The 25,264-nt window shown below is 39.3% G+C and overlaps 1 protein-coding gene across 1 annotated transcript in view; it reads right to left on the bottom strand.

The window, feature by feature from the left end:
- The window catches only part of WWTR1 (WW domain containing transcription regulator 1), a 99,638-nt gene extending 76,722 nt beyond the window's left edge, over positions 1–22,916 (bottom strand). Inside the window, exon 1 of the mRNA XM_087725397.1 lies at positions 21,633–22,916. Within this exon, the coding sequence (XP_087581523.1) occupies positions 21,633–22,057 (425 nt within the window). The 5' untranslated portion in view covers positions 22,058–22,916. The remainder of the gene's footprint in view (positions 1–21,632) is intronic.
- Between the last annotated feature and the right edge of the window lie 2,348 nt (positions 22,917–25,264).

Raw genomic sequence — 25,264 nt, 5'->3', positions numbered from 1 at the left:
TTATAGTCATAGTAAAATATTTAGAAAAAAAATAGGGACAAATACACTCAAGTTTTCTAAAAAAAATCTAATATAGTCCCATCATACTGTTTACACTCAGTGGACATGGGCTGCTGACTAATGATTGAAGGTCATCAAAATGGACTTCAATGCAGCCTTTCTAGGGAAAATGCAGGGTATGGTCAAAGAAGGCAGATGTTCACCACAATAGTGCTATCAAAGTTCTGCCTCTGTCAAAAACTCCACCCTACTGCCAACTTCTTGGTGACACAATTACTTCCTCCTGCAAATCTTTGTCACTGAAAATAGGCTACTTTTAAAGTGAAGCTCCCACCTGCAGAAAGGCCACTGTCACACTGATTTAAAATATTTCATCTTTTCTGGTAGTACTTATGAACTAAATAGAATTATTTTTATTCCCAGTTTATATCATTCTCAATCACCAAGATCTCTGTCTACAATGTCTGAAAATGGAACTGTACCTCTACATACCAGGAGAATATCCAATAAGAAAGTTTATAACTTAATTTGGTTGGGAAACAAAAGATCCACAAGGCTCTTCATTGTTTATTGCGGGGGGGTGGGGGGGTGGGGGAAGGAAAGCAAAGGAAAAAAGGTTGAAATTTAACTGGGTAAGGTTTATTTAATAGGGGTAGATGTCTACATTTATTATCTATATTCATTTATGGGGAAAAATTGTAGGAAAGAAAAGGGTTCCTAAATCAGTTGCCTATGTATATTCCAAAACTAACATAAAGCAGCTCTTACAATTGGCCATTCTATAGAGCTGCAGATTCTCAATCCAAGGGATAGGTTTGAATGTAACACATGTGTGTCACATATTGAGGAAAGTTTATTATTATTTTTCTCTCTCAAAATACCAAGAACCCAAATGAGATCATCTTTTGCTAGGCAAACTCCTGAAGTAGATTCGCTATGAATCAAGCATCACTTAACTAAATGAAATGGTTGACATCAGATATTTGGGACTGGAATAATGGACTGAAAGTGAATCCAAACTAGAAATGTTCTTGCAATTAAAAAAAAAAAGTTGCAGAAATCCCTATCTTTTTATCATCTCCTGAAAGTCTATCATGTGGGCCTAACCATTTAAAAGGGTCTAAAACCAAACAAAAGTAAGCCATTTCTTTCCCACTTGGGCTGTCTTCTCTAGCGCAAGGCTTTGTCCAATTACCTATATAAAATTCCTGATGGAAAATGCAGACACAGCAGGCCTCAGCAGCTGAAATATGAAAACTGAGCTCTGCATGCTCAATGCAGCACGGTTTCAATTCTGAAGCACTGTATCTTAGCATATACTCAAAGGTCAACATTTTCAAGTCATCAAGGCCAGAATCTTAGTGTGGGAGTTCTACACAAAAGCTCTTATTATTTCCAGGCCTAGCTGTCTCTGACATTTTACTTATCCTACTTACTTGACATCAAATACAATTTAACATAAAGGATGGTAATGGTCACATTTACTATATTCTAACAATTTGTGCAGGACAGGAGACTATAATTCATGTTTTGCTTAGTATCATCTGCATAAATCCGGACTGTTTATCCACTTAATTGTAAATTACACTTTTCAGACCTTAGTGGCTATGCTCAGGTACTGTAGGAAAACAGAGAATGTTGTGAATGATTTGTGAATCCAGTCTTAGGCTGGAGCAGTTGACATTAGATTGTAACCCTCACGTGCCTTCTATAGGATTCCAGGGCAGGGTTCATAGAATGCATAAGGTCAAATGTGTGATTTGTTTGTGGCATAGCATGTGGTCTGAACAGACATCTCATAGGGCTGGAAAAAAATAACATAACATGGTGCAATTAGAGTAGATTCTGTGGCAAAGTTTAAGGTCCTCAGTTTTCATGCATTTTAGAGAAGAGTTCACACGAAAGGAAACTTTCAAAGAACTTCTGAACTGGCTTTTACTGTGAAGGGACTATTGGGCCATCTTTTGTTTCACCATGAGAGTAAGAATTGAATTTCACAAAGAAGTGGAAACACTGCAAAGGCTCTACACAGTGGAAATGGCTGCGAGTTCAGAACCAGAAGGCAGAAAAGTAGAGAAGCCTTATTCACAAGCAAAAGCTCCTTGGAAACAATACAAAACAATTATTTTTGAATGGACCTTTTGATCAATTAAATCCAAATGAGCTCTGCAAAGTTTAGATGATGGCTCTAAAGATAAGACTAAAAATTCTGCTATATTAAGAAATTACTGCTGAAATAATGTGTGAATTCACAATATATTTAGCCAGGCCAACTAAAGATTTAGCTGCTGAGTTACTACAATAAACTAGGCAAAAATATTAGTTTAGATTGCAAGATATTGAGGACAACAATTCTCAAAGACATCATAATTCCTTCTTGCAATTTGGTACCACTGCACTTTTTTTTTTCATTTGACACTCTGGGTCCATAGAAAGTTCAAAATAATTTTGACTGAAAACAAAAATGCTAGGGTTTTTGCCCTAATCCCAGCACCAGGGCCAGGGATCTATGAATTCAGTAACATCTAGGGCTTCTCCCGCTTCTCCTTTTCTGCGGGCAACCTATTCAGTGGAATCGTGATGTTAAGAGTGGTCTAATTCATCTAGATCAGGAGTGTCAAACTCATGTTGTCACATTACCGGGCGTGGTCAGTGTTTGATCACCGGCCCGTGGGCCGGGAGTTTGACAGCCCTAATCTAGGTGGTACTCTGCATCAGGAAGAGCAGCCTATGAAATCCAACTTGCAATAAGAGCCCTGGTGTTTAATGCTCAGGTGCTAAGAGCATTGAAGTAACTTTTCCAATAAAGATAAATGCTGGAACTAACTCAGCCACTAATACCACACAGGCTTTCTGGGACACTTATCCATGGTTAGGTCGAAAGACTTAAAATTCTTCTTTGCTCTTTTTCTCAAAGTCCTCCCTATCTTGCTCAGGTTTTACTTCCAAATAACCCCTCCTTATTCATTTCAAGACTTCTTGAGGGACAAATATAAGTCCTGCCAAGAATAATTTTACTGGGCAATCCTTAAGCACAGGCATATGGATGACTTTATAAACAAGCTGTTGAGGGGGAAATGGTATTAACTTTTCCTATAAAAATGAGAAGGAAAAAAGAAAATAAATTAATCAATACCACAAGTCTGTACATTTAAATTCTGCCCATATGACGTTTCCTTCCACTTAAATTGCTTCCATACAATTTATATCTGCTAGTCACGCTAAGCTCCAGAGTGCTCTATCCCTCTCTGCAGCAAAAAAAAGTTCTTGTCCTATAATAACCTCAATAATCAAAGTGAAACAATTATGAGTAAGACAACCAGAATAAAATAAACAAGTTTCCAACTACATACAAAATGTAATTCACGTTTCAAACAGGGAGCAAGTCTAAGGATACCACTGCTTCTTCTATTTGGGCATAGGGAATTCAAAAAACACAGCATGTAACAGTAAACCACTACATAGCTCCTTCTATGTGTTTAGATAGAGCTTGGATTAAACAGCTTTATCACCATCTGAGGACAGTTTGGATTTCCTTCAAAAGAAACTTGCCTGTCCTTTAGATGGAAATCTTTTTAATGAGGTTTTTGAACCAGCAACATGCTACAGGCTTATAGAAACCACCTGGGAGATGTTGTTGCTCAAAGCCACTTGATAGTTACATCTTTCTTTCATATGTTCAGCAATACTTCTACTATTAGTTAATGTTGCATTTTGACTTTTTCCTTGACTGCTCTTCCTGCCTCTCCCTCGAAAATTAAAATCAGGGAGTGGGCCATTCTCATGTCCTTTCATGTGACCATGTCATTTCAGGGCAAGCTGCTTGTTCATCCTGTTCAACTGAAGCGGTGTCTTTTGTATATGAAGCATGTAATTTATCTGACTGGGTTCTCCTTTGGCACACTACCAATGTCATACCAGCCGATACACACAGGTTCTCCAAAGCACTTGGTTTCAAGTTAAAGCCTGTTATGTCTGGGACTGGAAAACAACTACAACCAGCAAGAAGGCTTTGTAGAGCTACCTGTGTTAGGCCTGGAAACCATCTTTTGCATTGGGCCTCAGACCTGCCACATTAAATGCTGTGGGAAATTGGGAGGGGAGGAATTATATGGAGTGGGATAGATATAGTCAAAATAGCATTCTTTTCTCAGAGAATCAAGAACATTTTGCCCTGCACCTGGAGTGGTATGACTGGGAGGCATCACCATGTGATGGACACGGGGGTGCTGGGCAGGGACTTGGACTTTCGTTTGTGTGGGGAAAACCTGGAAACTTTCAGATTCAGGTTTCCCCAGATGTGCCAATATGACATTTGTAATAAAATGGAACTTTGAGGAACCTCAAGCCTCGGACTCTTCTTTCATTAGGGGGTGTTACTTGGAACCCTGACATTCTGTCATTTTGCCTGTTGAATCACTAGGGATTTTCAGTGTGACTTTGTTCAAGTTTGGCAAAGGGCACTATGGAGATTCAGTTACTATGCTTTGCAAACCACAATTTCCTTTGTTGTTTATACCTAGAACTCAATAAGTATAATATATATTCTACGTACTCAGTAATATAATAATATACTCAGTAAGTAGTCAGCAACTGTGGCTTATTCAAATAAATTAAAATACTTCAGGTTTTTGCATAATATGGGATCCATCTATCTGATAACATTCAGAAAGATTTTATAAGTATACCAGATTTATAGATAGGCTATATTATTTACATGAAACCTGTGAATATGAACAATTATATTAAATAATTCCCATACCTATATATTCTTAAGTTGGTATGTTTCATTGTTTTAAACTTAAAAAGACATGCAGATGTTTAGAAACATTAATATGTTTTTTTTTAGTTAAGAAGAAGCTTCTGAAAGTTAGCAGACATTGTAGTTTTTTTTCTGTAAAAAAACTAAATTATTTAATTGGCACACTGTCTTTTTTCAAACAAATGAAACTCTCATGTTATCTGCTCTCAGTTTCTTCTATGAAAGAATATCGTATTTTAGTGGAACTAAGCATTGCTTTTGGATTGTTTTTGTGGGTTTTTGTTGTCCTGCTTTTTTGCTTTTTGTTTTACGGGAACTTTGTAATTGCACTTTAAGCCTCACATTTGGCAGGCTATGAACACAAAACAGACAATGGAAAGAAGTGTCCACTGGAAATAAGTGTCATTAAATACCATCAATCATCTCAACTGCAAAAGTTCAGGACAATCAGTTTATAAGACACTGCTTTAAAATGCCCTTTTCTGCTCTTTTTGGGTGCTCTTTATGCTAAGATTGTATAGATGCTTGTTGATCAAGAAGATGTCAAAAGGCTCTCAAATGGGCCTTACAAATATTTTCTTAACTTTCAGCCCATCTCAGCTGGTATAAACATATAGTCTTCTTTAAGACCAGCTCATCTCCTTGTGAGTTTCATTTTAAGTATTTGTACTTTTCAGAGTTCACAAACAGTCCCAAGCTCCTAGAGTGATAAAATAATATATGCAGTACTTTTCCATAGTTTTAAAGAAAGCATGGTACTTGGAAAATGCAGGGCCAACCAAATCTATTCCCAATATCTCATATTAAAGATCCAGGTCTGCATTTAAGGAGCAGCTTCACTGACTAGAAAAATCCTTAATGATTGTTAAGACATTACTGAAAGTTCCTTTTTTACACAATAGTTTGCCCTTTCAAAGAAAAGCACTTTGGGTTGTTGTTGTTTTCTGTTTGTGTACAATATTCCGGTATCCATCAACTTTATCTTTATGTTCCCCAACAGGTTTAACTGAATTCTTGATTGGGCTGCTTCAGCTGTGCTTCTGAGCTGATTACATTTTAAGAAAATCAAGGCGTTTCCATTTCCATTCCCCAATTCTTTTAAATAGTTCTGAAGCAAGTCATGTCTCTTTAGCATCACAGCACACAGAATTGGCAGAAAACATCCTGAACCAACCATGCCCCATCGCAAGTTTCTGCAGTCTTGAAAAGCAAAAATGGCTTACTTCCCAATTCATGCAAAATCAATTGCTGGTGCCCATAGGCATCCCATATTCATATTTTCAGAATGTTTTTTATGTAAAAAAAAGATCAGGCCTTGACCTTTTTCCATTATGATATCTTTCCTGAAAGTCAAAGAATGCTATCATATTGCCCCCTCATATTCTTCCTCAGTCATCTTTTATCAGAGCTACATTTATTCATCTAATTCAATTTCTTTTAATAGGAAAGAGTTCCTAATCCGATGAAAATACCCTATTGCCCTCCCCTAAATCTATTCCAGTTTCTCTGAATGCTGATACCATGGTTTGGATTCAATACTTGAAATGGGATCTGACCAGTGGTGGGTTCCTACCGGTTCGGACCGGTTTGGCTGAACCAGTAGTGGTTTTAATTTTAATTGCACTGCGCATACACGCATGAGCGCACTCAAATCACACACACACAAGCAAACCGGCAGTAGTGCGTGCCAGAACCCACCCCTGGATCTGACCAAAGCAAAACAAACTATTTTTGAAGCAAAAAGTTGTCAGCAAGAGAAGTCAGACATTTCTAAAAGGACACACATAGATTACCTCCCAAGAAATGTTGGAATAATTAACAGTTGGGAGTTTTCTAGCACTATGAATTGATGTCCCTTTTACAGATACTCTTTACTTGGGATGATATAATCCTGGTGTCTGCATGCCATATTCCATATTGATGTGATGGGGATGGGGAAGAGAACTCTTGTCAAATTTTATCCTAGTTTCCCTGGTTGGACTCCTAAAAGCACGGAAACTATTGTAAAAGGTAAAGATTCCCTTGCACATATGTGCTAGTTGTTCTCGACTCTAGGGGGCCATGCTCATCTCAGTTTCAAAGCTGAAGAGCCAGTGCTGTTCGAAGACATCTCCCTGGTCATGTGGCCAGCATGACTAAACACAGAAGGCGCACAGAACGCTGTTACCTTCCCACCAAAGGTGGTTCCTATTTTTCTACTTGCATTTTTACGTGTTTTCAAACTGCTAGGTTGGCAGAAGCTGGTAACAGGAGCTCACACTGTTACGTGGTGCTAGGGATTCAAACTGTCAAACTACCGACCTTTCTGATTGACAAACTCAGTGTCTTAGCCACTGAGCCACCTTCTTGGACATGAAAGCATGGAAACTGTTGTAAGAATCAGCAAAAAGTTAAAATAGCCCATATCCCTTTAAACATGGAGTTAGCAGGTGACACAGATTTCTCTTGCCACCTGCAAAAACATTTTAGCAGTTGCTGGAAAGGGCCTTCCGTGAAACCATCAAGCTATATTTCCCATGTGAGGACCCATGAAGATAATGTTATGTCAGCCATAGCTTTAGAGTCAAAAAGTGCAGCAAGGCAAGAATTCCTGTTGATGAAAAAAAGAGAGAGCTCACAAAGATTGGTAAAACTTCACCAATACAAATGCTTAGCTGCCAAATTGCAAATGATGCCATAACAACAGAGTCCAGATCCAATTCTTGATAGGAGAAAGAGTCCTTGTGGAATAGCCCTGATAGAATATCGCAACTTTAAATCGATGACAGAATAGGAACTGCTTCAGATTCTTTAATAAGGCAATTTTGGTCAGATGAAATTGCTTTGTTTCTATCTAAACAAAGGTAAACAGTAGAAAGGTAACTCTTAGGACCAGGACTAAGCTAATCGGCTACGGTAGGCATATACCCAGTTGTGTAGCATATGGAAATTATGGAACCGCTACAAAATCCTATCAATTGTTCTCCAAGAGGAGGCACTTCTGCCACCCTAAGACCATATGGTTGGGAGCATGTTAAAAGGATTATTTACATCAGAGAAGGTCAGAAAATGTATACAAAATGAATTGCTTGGATTACAGCTGCATTTTCCAGGATGCAAATTTAAGAGTTTACACGAAACTTTCCCATTCATTCAATTTACAGTGTAAATCATTGCTTTAGATTATATTGTCAAGATAGGCAGATACTCTCAGAAAGAAGTCTGAGGACTTAAACATCCCACCTCAGGCTGACCTTTATGGATACTTAATCCAAGTAGCCATTTGGAATAGCACGTACAGTAATAAAAAATGTTAAAGCATTATAATAGCAATGTTGACTCAAAGCTCAGGTTATAGTCACTTGAGACAGCAAAATGTCTTGGCCCAGGGACATTTACAAGGCGTATATGAAATAGTTTGAATTAAGCTCCATTTGTTTAGCTTGGAGACCATTGCAGTGATGGGAAAACTCAGGCTGTGAGATTTGCAGCAAAACATTATCCTTCTAACAAGCTACGGTATTTCAGCAGTTCCATTACTGGTCCTCATTTGGAATTCCTGCAAGATCTTCAATGTTTCAGTTGTCCTACCAAAACCTTCCCAAAAGGGGACTATAAAAACATAAAAATGTAATTACTGAATCAAACTAGCTGTCCATCTAATTTGTGTTCACACACAATTGGCCAGATACATTCAAGAAGCTCATGAATAAGAGGTCAACAGCTCTCTTCCACTGTTGCTACCCACAACCAAGGCAAGTGACACAACTGCAACTCTGGCAGGGTATTGACAAATTAAGTACAGGGATGTCAAACTGGCGGCCAGCAGGCTGGATGTGTCACTCACATGCCACACCCTCTCCGCAAAGGGGAAAAGCATCATGATACATCACATGACAGCAACATGACGCCACGAGTTTGACACCCGTCAACTAAGACATCTCAGCTGATATCTTATTCAATCTACCAGGGCAGATGAGCAAATGGATCTAGTCTTCAAATCAGATCCACTTCATCATTTTTCATCCATGTTTAAGCCAACCCATTTTCAAAATAAGACATCATAGCAAACTATGGAATTGGTCCAAGAAAAAAAGGGGGAGGATTAGAAGATTTTAGTCCAGTTCATTTCTGAAAATCCACCAAATATAAGTGATCAGATACAAATGTGGGCCACTTGGAGAGGAAAATATTAAAAAATGAAATTATAGAAAAATTCATTTAACAAAATATTTCATTGCTTGTTTTATTATATTTGACGTTTATTTCAAAACATAATATGCTTTGTGGCTAATTCATTGCTTTTTATATATCTGGAAATTCTAAAGACAGTATAAAGTACCTATCAAATTCCTACCCACAATCATGAATGCAACCATTTAATCTTTTGTAAACATGACAAGTTAATAATCACCCATAATCAATGATTATTTAAGTTCAAGTGAAAAGTAAATATAAAATACAATTGCATGAGTATGTGAGGCACTCATTATGTTTGCTCAACATTTCTGTAAGTGCTGATTTTTTGAGGATCTTTTCCGGTTTTCGATGCTGCAACATGCTCTGATCAATTTCACTGTAATACACTATCCTTCATTCACTGTAACGAAATTCTATGGGAAATATTAAATATTAACCTTAAGACATGTAATTCCATGGTGTCACTAACTTCATTCCTAATGTCCTCGCTAACATTTCCTCATTGCTGCCCTCCTCACTATACTGACCACTGAGTTTACCATTATTTCCTCTAGCTGACCATGCACATTCTCCTATCATCAAGTTTGCTTTTTGCAAGAAAGAAAACAAAACGCATGAGGAAGCAACAAAACCACCATTCAGAGTGATGCAGAAGAACAGGGGGGAAAGCAACGAAGAGTCACTATTTTAGGAAGACTTTGAGAACTCTGAGAAGGCTATTAGGATGAGGCAGAGGTTTTTGCCAATAGAAAACTCCTGCATCTCAAGAACATTTCAAAAATTATCTTTATACCGTATTAACTATAGCTATATAGGAGAAGGACAGGCATGGGGAGGAGTTAAAAGAGGCATAAGTTTAGAATCATTGCATACAAGAGAACGAAGTCCAATGCCCCTTGAATGCCATTGATTCTTATCAATCTCTAACCAGGTGCTAACCATTAGTCTGAGAAGATTTCTGTGCATGGGCTTCAGAAATAAAACTGTCATTTGGAACTTCTGCATTTGGACCTGCATTTTTCATGCTTGACAAGACCTACGCAAGTCCTTCAGCATGAAGATCCTAGTATCTAGTCAGTGCAGCCTTGTAAGTAGAAATGGTTTTAGTTATCATTACTCCATTCCCTTGCCTTGCCGCACAGTTTCTTATTCTGAATGGCCCAACTCATCATTCTGGTGAAAACCAAAAATGTTAGTCATTTTGTTTTCTGAACTTTCTTCTGAATCCAGACATCACTGTTTCAAATCCACGCATCAAGGTAGTTTGGATTCTCTGTAACCTGCCAGGATCAAATCCCTGTTGTTTTCATAACTCAGCTATTCTTTCCCTGGCCTTAGAATAATCAGACTTTTTCCATGTTTATATAACAATTTTGTCTGACTTGAGAATCATTGCCTTCTGCCTCAGGATGGATTAGATTTTGTTGTTAATTATTAAGAATTATCAAAAAGAAGCCATGCTTAATTGCCTGCAATATAAATTCCTGGCAAATCAGATATAATTATTGGGGTCCCCCCCTTATTGTTAAGGTAAAAGAGCACTGTTAATGAAATTGCACAGTCCAGTGAATCTTGGCTTCTCCAATTATTGCAACTTTTAGCTAAACACTTACAAACCATAAGGCAAAAGTTTTATTTGGAGATGCTGTTCTCTCTCTTAGGTCACCCTTCTAATTTAGCACATAGCTAGATTTTGGAGAAACTAAGGTATAACATAAAGGATGGTGCCAATTGGGGAAGGCTGGTTTAAAATAATGCATAAATAGACAAGCTTTTTAAATAAAAGTGTATAAAATAAACTTTTTTGTTGTTATTTTTGGGATATGGTACATGTCTTCATTCTGAACCTTGGATTTCCTGACTTCATTCTTGCAGATTCAGGATGTTTGCTGGTTTTCTGTTCTAGTTATATGCTCCTTTTTCCATTTTTATATTATTCATTTTTGTCCTCAGTTTATCAGACTTCTTTATGCAACCATGACATCTTATAAGATGCAACAGATGTCTTATATGATGTCTTGTTTTTCTTTCTTTGCAGTGTTGTTTTTGTTTGGACCTTTATTGTCTTGTTTTTCAGAGTTTCTCAAGCATCCTGAACTGTTTTTCCCTCTAGGATTTCCATCCATGGAATCCTTCATATTCTCTTAGTTTGTTGAAGTCATTTGTCTTAAAGTCTAAAACAATAGTCTGACTTTCTTCAGTTACCTGAGCCTGGATTTTAGTGAATTCTAGGGTGACATAGTCATTCTCTCTCAAAGTTCTTACAATGCCCATTCCTTCAAACATTTCATCTCTATTGGTAACAATTAAGTCTAGTAGAGCTGAATCTCTTGTTCCCTCCTCCATTATTTGGAGAATAAAGTTGTCAGCTAGACACATCACAAACCTGCTCAATCTCCCACTCGCTGCAGAATTTGTTTCCCAGTTGATGTCTGGATAATTAAAGTCCCTTGTTACTACAGTAGTGTGTTTCCTGCACACCTTGGCTTCACTGATTTGCAAAAAGTTCATCTACTGCCTCTGCTTGGTTGGGTGGCCCAGTCACCTATTGCAATGACATTTCTTTTCCCCTGAAATATTCACCTATTCTCTGCATTTTCAACATTAGCTCGGTTAAAACATTAGACAACTTGATTTCAGGAATCTGAGCAGTGTAGAATTAATGCCTGCTCGGTTCTATTATTCTTGACCACTCCTGCTGAAACTACATGTTTGTACAAGACCTGAATGCAACCAAGGCAATGCATCCCTTCTACTTTGCATGATATATCAAGATGACCTTTAAACAACAATTGGGAGAGGTAGTCAGAACTTCCAGAAAATCAGCTTTTGGGGAAAAGACTCAGATCTACCAGAAAGTCAACTTTTCTTTAACCTGTCAGGAGTGTGAGGACCTAAGAAATTTCTATGTCTATATAAAAGTTTCATGTTTTGTCTGTGCACCATTTATTAAGTGATTACCTATATCCCTCTAGTATGGAATCAATTATAATTAAAGTATTTTTTTTAAAAGCCTTGATGTGTATGCGTGCTTATACATTTGCATATACATTACAACACACGTGTGTTTATAACATTACAGTATACAGCATATAGTTTCTGGGCAGGACTCAGAATAAAAAACAACATGAAAGAGAATTCTTGCCAATAAAAGTTAAGGAAGCATTCTCTCTGTTATGCTTCTGCCAGCAGGCAAAAGAGTTTTTATTCACTCTGCCTTATTGATTTGTTTTTGAATTAGGCTTTAATATGACAGGAGTTACTACTTCTTACTCTTGAGGAAGTTGAAGATTTTAATTATCAGGGTTTTAATGTTTTCATTCTAGCTTATGTTATCTGTATGTAATCTTATGTTAATTAGCTACACTGATTTCTGTGAAACAATTTATATACTTGCTTACAACTAGCATTCCACCAAATGTAGTGCTTAATCACTCAGAGGGGAGCCAATATGGAATTAGAGCTTTATTAGAGGCTACACTAAATGAAGAGAGAATGAAGGGATTACAGAGTCCCTGACTTATGACCACAACTGAGCCCAATCGAGCTTGCTTAGCTCCATTGCAAAGCAAGACAGTTGTTAAGTGAGTTTTGCCCCATTTTATGACCTTTCTTGCTACAGCTGTTGAATCATCACAGTTGCTACGTTAGAAACATGGTTGTTAAATAATTCTGGCTTCCCCACTAACTTTGCTTGTCAGAAGGTCACAAAAGGTGATCATGTGAACCTGGGACACTGCAACCATCATGAATACATGCTATTATCATGTGACCCTAAGGATGCTGCAACAGTCAAGTGTGAAAAAGATCATAACATTTTTTTCAGTGCCATTGTAACTTCACTAAACAAATGGTTGTAAATTGAGGACTAACTGTAATATTTTTCTATATTTTCTATATATAGGAAATCTACAGAAAACTTAGCAACTTCTCAGAACAGTATCCTTAGCGTAATAAGTGAGCAGTTCAGAAATAGACAGTACATTGCATCTAGTATCTAGTAATGTAATGAAATGTGTATGCTTAACTATATATAGCATGCTACAATGTTACGTCATACTCATGGCACAAAACAGGGCCCTGTATTTTCTGATATGTGTGTCAAGAATAGAAATAGATAGTGGATATCAGACTTGTGAATAGCCATTCACCTATTTCCTAATTATAAATAAGAACTGCTTCCAAGAACACTATTATGCTAATTTCCTGTCTTTTTTAGTTATCTCTATAAATTAGCTAATATAATCCACACATCATCTAACTTCTAACGTGTGAATAAATAGGTGAGCATTCCTCAGTTTCTTTGTGAAGCTGCACAAACATACATAATTTTTATTCAGTATCTAGTTAATCATGTTTGTTTCTCAAAAAAGCAAGTTAATTATTCTTACACCTTTGAAAAAATAGTCTACTTCTGCCTATTTAGCTGTGACGCATTTCAATGAAGCAACTTGAGGAAACAGATAGAATTTCCTGTAATCTTAGCTTAATCCTGTAAATTATCCTCTCTTTTCTTGACCTGCAAAAGCTGATCAAATGAATTTAAAAATGGTTTATTTGCATATGTGATATCAGAATTCAGGTCTCCTTAATATGCTTTGGATCACCTTGGTACAAAAGTCATACGTATCTTGAAGAATTTTCAGTCTTGAGATTAGACATTTTCAAATGTGCCATTCTTGCAAACAATTGGTGGATCTGCATTGCAGAATGAAGCATGAAGTTATTGGAACTCACACATTCTATAGAAGCTGAGCTTCTTGAGTTTCTTGAGCTACTATCTCAAGTAAATTTCTGATTTTAATGGTACACACTTTTTTTTCAGGTCTGGGACTGCATTCTTAGGGGCAGGAGCAACATGGCATGGACGTTTCTAAGCCTTGTATGTCAGCTACTAACATTACTATTGTAGAATCATGGAAATTGCCTGTGTTGCTGGCTTAAGGAGAAAACATCTGGCAAATTCAGAAGGAGGGACAGTTCCCATGGTGGCAGAGCAGCAGGGCAATGATACAACTTAAGACAGAAGTCTACAAATTATTGTGTAATCTGTTTTAAAGGAAAAAAAATAAAATTAAAAGATGGCATATAATTATTTAAATCAATAAAAATACGGGACAATTCTACCCAAACATACTTTCTTGTTGCTGATCAGAGAATAGGAGCAAGATGTTAGAAAGATATTCTACAAAGGTAGAAAGGAAAGTGTGTGTGTGTGTGAGGGGGGGGGGAATAAAGTTTCTACATCACATAAGAACTGTCACATATTCCTCAATACACTATAGCCGTGATAGTGTGCACAGGTGGCAGAGCATTCTCTGTGGGCATGTGCGCCATCACCAACTGGTCTTTGGGTTTCCGGCACACTCATGCACGCTGGCCAGCTGGTCTTTGGGTTTCTGGTGCACGCATGTGCGTGCAGATGTTCTGGTTTGGGCACTCGGTGCCGAAAAGTTTTGCCATCACTGCACCATAGCTTCTTGCTTGAATTTGCTTAAATGAAACAGGTTGGACATTTGCTTGAGCTGATAGAAATATAAAGAGAAGGCTTTCTCAAGAATGAAAGTATACCATCCATGCCAAATGTTTGCTAATAAATGCATAAGACATCCTTGAATCTTGGTGCATATCTTCTCAGTTTCTGATACAACTGGAGGTATCTGCCTTTTAAAAGCCCCACAATTCTTTGGATTAATGTATCACTGGAAGTTACCTGTTTTTGTTGGAAATTTAAAACAAGGAGTGTCTTCCAGCTGCCTATCAAGGATGCCAACAGCTGGTAAACTGGACTGATGGATGAGCTCAGCACTGGTACTAATGAAATTTGCCAAGATTGTTGGGCCCTGGTAAATGCCTGAAGATCCCAAGTGGCATCAGCTTTAAGAACTATTGTTACAGCAAATGGACACCACTCTCTTCCCCCGACTGCTTCTATCCCCCCTTTCAAAAATTTGTATTTTTATGTGTGTGATTTGCAATTCTGCAGCAGTGCATAGTATAGAAAGTGCGGGGAAGAGAATTCACCTGAGACTTTGAGAACAAAACAAGCCTCTAGCATTTATGGTAATGAAGAGAATGAAAACACAGTGGTAATGACTGTTGGAATCTCAGCAGCCAGGAGTATTTGCATCCAACTTTAGCGCACGAGAATGTCAACATCCTGCCTTGTCTGATATTATCAAAGTTAAAAACAATTCACATATCTAAGAATCAATCCCTTTCAACTCAGTGGAGAATATTTTTGAGTAGACATATATAGGACTACTGTAGGAGTGACTATATTTTTGTTTCTGCTAATTTTAATGAGACATAACTCATCAATATTTTTTTCTCATTGATTTTGGTGGCATGGAGGAAATTTAGGATACAAACCTGAATACACTTATTAGCGACCAAATTCTATTGAATACTGTGAGGCAGTCTTCTGAATAAATATGCGAGAGGTGGGACAGCATCCCATACAGTGGTTTTCACCAGGCTTTTCAAAGATTACTTTACTTCTTTATTACTTTTGGCAATATATCAATTCAGTTTTGGGTTATTCACAATCTGGTGAATATTAAGTCTCACTTTACTTTAGAAGCGAGCAGCAGTAAGTCCACTGTAGCAAATTCATTACAGGACAGTAGTCCTAGGCTTACAACAGTTCATTTTATGACTGTTCAAATTTACAATGGCACTGAATAAAGTGACTTATGACTGTTAAGTCATAAAGTGATTTATTTCATACTTATGACTTGGCAGCATCTCCACGGTTACATGATCAAAATTTAAAAACTTGGCAACTGATTCATATTTATGACGGTTGCAGTGTCGCGGGTTCATATGGTCAACTTTTGCGACTTTCTGATAAGTTAAGACAATGGGGAGGCCAGATTCACTTAGCAGCCCATGTTGCTAACCTAACAACTGCAGTGATTTACTTAACAACTGTGGAAAGAATAGTTGTAAAATGGGGTAAATTTCACTTAACTGGCTCACTTAGCAACATACCTTTTGGGCTCAATTGTGGTCATAAATCAAGGACTACCTGTAGATTTTAATGATGCTTAGGTCCAGAGCTTACATTATCTTTTTCTGCACCTATGTATACATTTCTGTCCTAATTACACATGATAACTCATTTCATCTAGAGCAGTGGTCCTCAACCTGTGGATCGGGACCCCTTTGGAGGTCAAACGACCCTTTCACAGGGGTCGCCTAAGACCACCGGAAAACACATATTTTCAATGGTCTTAGGAACCGAGACACCAATTTTATGGTTGAGGGTCACCACAACATGTGGAACTGTATTAAAGGGTTGCGGCATTGAGAAGGTTGAGAACCACTGATCTAGAGGAATGATTCTACACAGGCATTAATATAAGGGTTAGCAACACCATGGCACCCACAACCCTCCCCCCCACATATAATATTCAAGGAATATGATTTAAAAATAGCCCCAAATCTTGAAAATTAACAAATTTCCCAACTTTTTCATTAATCATACATTTGCTAAGTCCTACAATAATAAATGAAATTAGGTTTTTAAGGTGCCACAGGTATTTTGCCAGCATGCTCTCATCTTCTTGATGCCAGAATCAAAGTGGATTGCCATTCTCATACTCTAGGGTGCTTTTTTAAACTTTAGCCTGCAGTTTTTGAATTTTTTTCTCCTTTGAAAATACTGTATATACTCGAGTATAAGCCTAGTTTTTCAGCCCACTTTTTGGGCTGAAAAAAGCCGCCTCGGCTTATACTCGAGTCAGTGAAAAATTTGCCCGAAATGGAGGAGAAAAAGGGGCGGGGCCATGCCGCTGGGTGACACTCGTGAATGGCCCAGTGCCCCTGTGAGTTTCCCCTCCCTCTGTGTCAGTTTGCCGCGCAGTGCGCACCGCACCATCCCCCCTCCTCACGTTCTAATGTAATGCAGGGCTGTCTTACGATTCCCCTTCCTCCCCCTCCTGCCGCTCTGCAACGATGTCCCACCTCCTCCTTGTTATGGCAAGCAGCCACATAGCGATGTCCCACCTCCTCTGGTACAGTGATCCAATGATAGGAATCACTGTGCCGTGTGTCATAGGAGGCGGGACATCGCTCCCGCGGCTGCACGGGACATCATCATCACAGCGGGACATCAGCATCATGAGGTGAGTGAAGTATTTCATTGAATACACCGTTAGTTTACTGTTTTTCTTTGAAATAAATATTCAAAAACATTATTGGTATCTATTTTTATTTTTGAAATTTACCGGTAGCTGCTGCATTTCCCACCCTAGGCTTATACTCGAGTCAATAACTTTTCCAGTTTTTTGTGGTAAAATTAGGTGCCTCGGCTTATATTCGGGTCGGCCTATACTCGAGTATATACGGTAGATCATTTACAAATTGAAGCCCAAATCTCAGTTCTGCTTTATATTCTATTCTTATCTCTCAAGACATTTTTTTTCTATCCTGGAAGAGATCAATAGGTGAGTGTGAGTTGGATTTTTAAAATCAGAGCCATCTGTTTCCTTGAATTTAGGCTGCTATGATTTTATTTCTCCCAATTGTCTCCTTGGATACCGAAAGCCTTGGAACGGGAACATTCACTATCATTACACAAGAGTTCCTACAACTTTTTCCACATGCTCTCCGAGGTCCAAAAAGGTCCAAACTCCCTGATCTACCCTAACTATAAGGTCTCTGGTAGGGTTTGCTAATTGTGTTTTTATTTATTTAAAATAAATAAAAGATGGGAACTGATGATCTTTTTATTGAGAAAATATGCATACTTTAAAAGGCCAAATATGTTCCGCATTACCACACAACTTTCCCTAAACTTTTTTATACCTCTAAATTTCTCTAGCACTATTCCCCCTCCCTCCCCAAAAAAGCAGTTGGCTGCCTTTTTGAATTTAAAATCTTACTGAAAATGTGGCATACACCCTAAAATGTGCTTCAAGTGAGTTAAAAGAAAAGACTCCTCCTCCACCCTATCTAATAGAAAACAGAAAGTCCTAGATCTATATTATATACTTGTTGTACCATTACAGGCCCATTCAAACAACTTTAGATGAAATCTTCAATAGATTGCCAGTTTTGATAGAGCAGGATATAGATACTTTGGCAATTTGTAGCATACAAGTCAATTTGTGACTTCAGCTACAATTTCTAGGGCCAGCATATGAGTGCTTAAGCACAGAGTAATTCTACCTTACCAGGAGAAAGGGAAAGATGGAGACACAGGAACATTCTGTGGAAAAGCAAAAATCACATTTTCGGATTGCAAGAAATCTACACCAGCAAGAAATCTACACCAGCAATATTTCTCAATCTCAGCAATTTTAAGATGTATGGACTTCAATTCCTACAATTCTGTCCTCCAGGAAAATACTTTTTAAGGGGAATATCGAAAAACCTCTAGAGCAGGGCTGTGAAATATGTGGCCCACGGGCTGGATACATCACGCGCTGGCCACACCCATGCCCGGTTTAGTGAAGGGGAAAAGGTTGTGGTACGTCACATGATGCCGTGATGACGTGAGTTTGATACCCCTGCTCTACAGGCAAGTGTCCCACAGTTCACCAACAAATGCACGCTCGACAAAAGCGCGGCGACAAAACCGCTGGGGAAAAAATGCGAGTTTGAAATCGTGCCGACGAATGAGCGCAGAAGCGTGCCGACAACAGCGCACCGACAGAAGCACGCTCTAAACCTAACCCTAAACCTAACCCTTACCCTAACCCTTAGCTTAACCGTAATCACGCTTCTGTCAGCGCTCTTTTGTGGGCGCACTGTCGATGTCGCGGTTTTATCGCCACGGTTTTGCCGGGCGTGCTGTTGTCGGGCGCACATTTGTCAGGTCATGGTGTCCCACTACATGCATTGCACCCTAAGACCATTTATACAGCCCTTATTTGCTAAATAAGGAGTAAATTTTATTACACCATATTACCAAGAGAAGGAGAAAGGGCCCTTCCCTGGATGTACAATACATAGAGGTAATCTTCAACTTATGAACTGAGTCTGGAATTTCAGTCACTAAATGATGCAGTCATTAAGCAAGTCATCCCATGAATGGGTCCGATTTTATAACCGTTTTACCACAGTCGTTAACAGAATCACATGGTCGTTAAGCGAATCTAGCTTCCTCAATTTACTTTGCTTGCAGGAGCCATTTGGGAAGGTCACAAATTGCAATCATGTAACCACAAAAAGCTGCAACGGTCATAAATGAAAGTCAGGTGCTAACCACTCAAATTCCAATAACATGATAGCAGAAGTGGTGCAAAAGTCTAAGTTTGGGGATGAGATGTAAGTCACTTTTTCTGAGACTGTTGTAACTTTGAACTGTTTATTAAACAGACAGTTGCAAATCAGGAACTACCTATAGACACCCAATCCATCAAGAGTGCTTTAATTTGGATTCCTGCATTGAGAAGGGGTCAGATTCCATGTCTTATTTTTTTCTGAGTCCTGCCATCCTCATTTAGTTTTTTTAAATCTTTCTAGACCCCTTTCACCATATACATCCTATTGATGCTGTCAGTAAAATGTGTCCAGATGTATCCACAGTATTTGAACGTATAAAGCAACTTACACGTCTTTACAAGCTGTGAAAACAAAACATTGCCCAACAAAAATTTGTTTTTCCTCCCTCCTTCCCCCGTGGAACGGTTTTGCTAAAGTTCCTTTTGATGTAAGGGGCCCTAAAGGTTGACTTTGATCATTTCTCTAGTTTTTTCAGAGAAACATATTTTAGAATTCATCCTTATCCACAAATGCCACTATTCTATTTTCCAAATAATTCTGTCACTTCACATACATTCATTTATTATTATTTATTATTTCTTCCATCTTCTGGACTCCTTGTTTGAGGACATGACTAAATTCTACCATGGAAAATAGTTCTAAATTAGTTACAAACTAAATCCAACCATAGACAATAGTTTTTTTAATTGACATTTGCTAACATTATTAAATTCCTGTGTACTGGGGAGGCAGTTCTTAATTAGCCTTCACCTTACACTCATCAGATTTTAGCTCCAGAACCAATTTTCCCTGACACAACTCCCTCCAAGCATGCATCATTCATGTAGTAACATCTTGTTCCAATCCTCTGACTTTTGAGGTAGTTAGGACAGGAAAAAGCAGGAACAAAATGCATTGTAGGCATTTCTGAAGAACCATATAAAGAGCTGCAGTGGGTCAACTGTGTCACTGCTGACACCATCCAGGTCTCCTGGCTTGACTGAGAATAGCATGTATTTGCAAAACTGTCCTTTTCTGGTTCTCACAAAAATACAAAGACACCTAGATTTGTTTACATACTGAACCATAAGAGAATTTGGTTTTGACTTAGAAAAATCCATACAAACCATTCCAAGGTAATTTGAAAGATGTGACTTAGAATGAAATATGAATCAGGCCACTGACTTTGGTTGTTAGCTGGACACTAAGGAGGGGTTAGGATGGTCTGGTGAATTGGAAAGTCAGTGTAAACAGTGAACTTGAATGCCCCTGTTCAAGTCCGTCCCAACCAGGGACCTAGTGGAGATTGTGGTCAGTTATTTTATGACAACTGAGCATCTCTCATAGGTTAATATTGGAAGGATAAAATGAAAGGTGATCTTATGAACACCATCTTGTACTTCTTAGAGAAAAGGTAAGATATAATCATAATAAAAAGTAAAAAAAAAAAGAATACTTGACTCTGAACACTAACCTTTGAAAGAAAGGTAAAATACACATAGGCTGTGTTCAACAATAGCCTTGAAACTGAATTAACCCATTTTTGTTCAATGTATTGAATAGTTAACTAATCCAACAGCCTTAATTCACACAATGCATTAAGCATAAAAATATCTAACAACATTTAAAACTTCTCAAGGTTGATAATTTGTGCAATTTGGTTATGAAAACCCAACAATGGAGTGAAAAAGTTCCTCTGAGCATATACAAAATCTTTCTTTATAGTGAGCCACATCATGCCATCCAAAATGGGTTTTGCAAGGCATTCCTTGAAATGTCTGTACAATTTATTAGATACAATAAAGGTACCTAATAATACTATTCTGTCCGCTGTGAAAAGAAGAGTTACAAGTACACTCTAACACAATTGAAAATGGGATTCTTTCAACTTCCTTGGCAAAGCACTTTCATCATTGAGAAAATTGACCTTTGCTTATTTCAGGGACAGCCTCTGAACTGTTCTTAGAAAATACTTCACAGTGGTTTTGTCCAGTGGTGGGATTCAGCCAGTTCGCACCACTTCAGGAGAACCGGTTGTAAACTTTCTAAGAGGTTTGGTGAACTGATGGTTGGAAGAAATCATTAGGGCAGAGAACCGGTTGTTAAATTATTTGAATCCCACCATTGGATTTTGTCCAATCTTCCAAATCTGGTCTACAGTCCCAGGATTTTCTTGTGGTCTCCCATCCAAATACTAATGAGGCCGGATCCTCAGATTCCAGATCTCCAAGTTTTCTAGAGACTGCCACTTACCCAACTTTCAGCAGGAAAGTTTTTGCAATTAAAAGGAAATGGCTTTCTTTCAAATGTGAGGGGAGGGCACCTCTGCTTTCCAAGTTTGCATGCCAACTAGGCCTACCTGGAGTCGCCTCCGGGCCTCTTTCCCTTCCCAGACTCAATAATTACTCTCAACCTTTTGTTATGCACCGACCGGCAGGTTAGCACCTGGCCCGCCCCTCCACCGTACACTCTTACTTACTTGAGGAAGTATCTCTGACCCGTGTGCGTGAGCGCCATCTCCCAGCCGGGAGGAAGCGGCAGCTCATCCGTCACGTCGTAGGACTGCTGGCGGAGGTGGGCATGCTGTTGAGCCGGAGTCGGGGTGGCTCCCGCCCCGGTGCCCAGCTGCAGGGAAGCTGGCGAAGAGTGAGAGCGGACGTGGTGGACCCCGACGGCACCGCTGCTAAGCCGGGGAGGGTGGCTGCCCGAGTCGGTGCTCGATTGGCGGGAATGAGATCCCGAATCGGGCTCCTTAAAAAAAGATTCGGGCAGGATCTTTTTCCTCCACGAGCTGGGCTTAGGGTTCATGACCGAGTTGAAGAGAGCCTCTAAGTCAGTGTCCAGATCCTGGGTGACATGGATCACTTGCTGTCCCGGCGGGGGAGGGACGGCCGCAGGATTCATTTCTTCTTACCTCGAGCCAGAAAAGTTTGCCGCGGGACCTCGCAGAGAGGGAGAGGCAGGGGGTGGGTGGGGGCCAGAAGCAGGAGTTAATCAGAGCCGGCAGGCCAGGATTCCTCCTTCTAAAGTTGTCTTGCAGACGTTCCAGTCTCCTTTGCTCCGACCGAGACAAGATTCCTGTAGCTGGAATCGGTCTGCGGCGAATTAAGTTTCCGAAGCAAAACTCTCTCGACCTTTCTCCCCCTACTCCGCTCGTTTGCGAAAAAGGCCTCAAGCAGAAAATGCAAGGCGGTTATCCTCTCCCTCCCCAAAGTGTCTCTTTATCTCGCAGGATCTCCAAGAACAGTTGAAGCAAATCCAAGTCAAGCCCCGAAGGAAAGTTATGCAACTCCCCTCCCCCCCCTCAGAATTTGGGAGATCTGCTACAACTCCCCCTAAAGAAAACAGCTCCTTTAAAGGACTAAGGAGAGAGAGAGAGAGAGAAGGATGTTCTCCCGCGGCTGTCACGAAAGGCAGGGAGGAATTCAGAAGAGGGCCTGGGACTCGAAGCGACGGGGGATCCCGCGGGGAGGGACCGGTGTGGCTTAGAACACTGAGAAGCGAACGTTCGGGTTTGGAACGTTCCCCTGAAATCTCAGCCGCGCTCTGCTCCAGGCCTGGCGTTCTCTTCGTCCCCCCCCGCCTCGCGCGTGCAGAGGGCGGCCCGGCTCAGTCACTTTCTAGCATTATTTCTCTTGTCTTAAAAGATGGGCGAAGGAAGGAGCGACTTTTGCGGGACGGAGGGTAGTCGGTCCCTTTTCTTTTCTTACATACCCATCCTGTAGATCTTGAAGGGCTGAGCGCTTCCACGGTGGCGCCGCCGCCGCGATCGACTATACTAAACAAACTTACCCAAAACTCTCAGAGTTAGGGCGGCGCAGAAAGTTTGGCAGCTGCATTATTCATGAGCTCAGCGTCTGGGACCAGTCCGATTACACGGTACACCCACTTGCCAGTTCTCCCTCCCACAGCTCGTTTTTTGGAGAGCCGGACCCTGCTGGATTTTTCAACTGGGAAACAGGAGCCTCCTGGGGGTGGGCTGAGGGAGTTTACGGGAATCTCGGACGGAAATCAAGTAGGGTTATGACTAACAAATCAGGCAAAACGCGTGCCAGGGCTTCCTTCAGCTGCTCCTTTTGGAACTTTAGCTAAGAAGTAATCCAGAGCCAGGATGCAACGGATTTAGGACGGAGACAGCCAACTGTCTAGATATTCCACTTAGATTGGCTCTTGTGGATGCCAAATCCGCTTTTATACTTGTTTTCAATTGGGGAGAAGGGAACTTGATTGTATTGCACAGCCAAGCTGTAAGGAGACATATTCCCAAAGCCCTAGTCCCACTATGTCCATTACTCTACATATCTACAGACCCCTCACATCCTGGACATAAAATTGTTCCAACTCCTACCCTCAAATCTATAGAGCACTGCATATCAGAACAAGACACAAAAACAGTTTTTCCCCTGAATGCCATCACTCTGCTTAACAATTCTCACAACACTGTCAATAATTTACCAAGAATGTACTATTCTTCTTCTCTTCCTTCCTAGTATCTATCTCTCTGCACTTATGACTATAACCATGTTGCTTGTATCTTTCAATTTATATTGTTTTTATTGTTTCTTAGTACGATGTTATAGCTTATTAGTAACCTTGACTATCACCAGGGGCTGTATCTTTTTATTCTTGAGGAATGTATTTTTAGTCTCCTTATGTACACTGAGAGCATATGCACCAAAGACAAGTTCCTTGTGTGTCCAATCACACTTGGCCAATAAAGAATTCTATTCTATTCATCTCACTCCAAATTTCCACTTTATCTGCATCTTGCTCCCAACCTGAGTGAAGCAGCATAGCGGTTACTGGGTTAGTATGATCCATGTGTCGGAGCAGGCACAAAATAAAACTAACATAGCAGATTCATGTCACGTATAAATACAAAGCAAACCAACCATAATTGACATAATGGGTAAATCCAATTAAAGAAATATCCCTAGTTGGTAGATTTAGCTTAGTGAAAAAACTTAAATATTAAACTTCCGCTGGCCATGCTTACATGGTCAATGGGAACTTGAACAAAGTAACTACAAAGCCAGAGATTTGCCAACATATTCAGAGTTCCCCAGCCACCTTTTCTTACAGGTGACACATCTGAATAAAAATCTCAGCAACACCTTACAAGACACATTAAACTGAGACATCAATGAGCCTTTGGTTGCATTCTAGAAACTGCATTTCAGTCCTTACAAGAGAGCACCTCTGCCATCATATGTACTTTAATATTCACTTGAGACTTTATGTTTCATCAAAATTATATTTAAACAAACTCTGATAAATGAGAGCCAATGGGAACATAGCAATTAAAATACTATTTATTCAGCACTCACAGTAGTTAAACCTAAATTAGAATCAGATTTAAATATCTGCTCAGCCATGATACTTACCAGATGAGTAAGGTCAAACCATAAAAAACCCTAATGAAGCTTAAAACTTAACATGCGGAGCAAATGGAATTGATTTTTTAAAATTGTGATAGGTTAGATGTCTAATAGGATGGTCAGTACAATTACAGTAGAAGGAAACCACCTGCCAAATAAAAACAAATATGCAATTATTTTAATTTTATAATTTACCTGGTTCAGGAATATTCAACTGGAATTTTTAGGATTGCAACCCTAACAGACTTCCATAGGAATAACTCTTGAGTATGTGGGGGGTGGTGGTGTAATTTTAAGTAAATGAACCTATGGTTATATTGCTGTCCTGTCTTAACCAAGTTAATTTTTTAAACAAGTTTTCACTGAAGAGTCATGCTAGTTAAGATGAAGATTATAACCTGGAAAGACAGTGAGCAGCTTGGGAAACAGACTGGACATATTACATAATGAGGGACAAGCCTTGTACATTCTTAGGACAGAAATGTTTTCTCCCATCTTAAACCCTAAAATCAGCCATCATATTCAATACCCAAATCAGACTATTAATTTGTTTAATACAAGCCCATCCAGTATTTCCCAAACTCTCAGCCCAAGACCCCTTGATTAATTTTTCTCCTGTATCTGGAGAAGACAGAGACTTTGGGTACCTGGGACTTTTTCATTCCGAATATTTAAAATAAATACAAACTAGTGACAATTTCCACTAAAATAATGTATACACATTTGTGACAAC

Source organism: Thamnophis sirtalis, unplaced genomic scaffold (assembly GCF_051295495.1).
Source record: "Thamnophis sirtalis isolate CommonGarterSnake01/CBP01778 unplaced genomic scaffold, rThaSir2_p1.2 scaffold_11, whole genome shotgun sequence".
NCBI lineage: Eukaryota > Metazoa > Chordata > Lepidosauria > Squamata > Natricidae > Thamnophis > Thamnophis sirtalis.
Note: the sequence above shows the minus strand (reverse complement) of the source record. Positions and strands in the feature narration are given on the sequence as shown.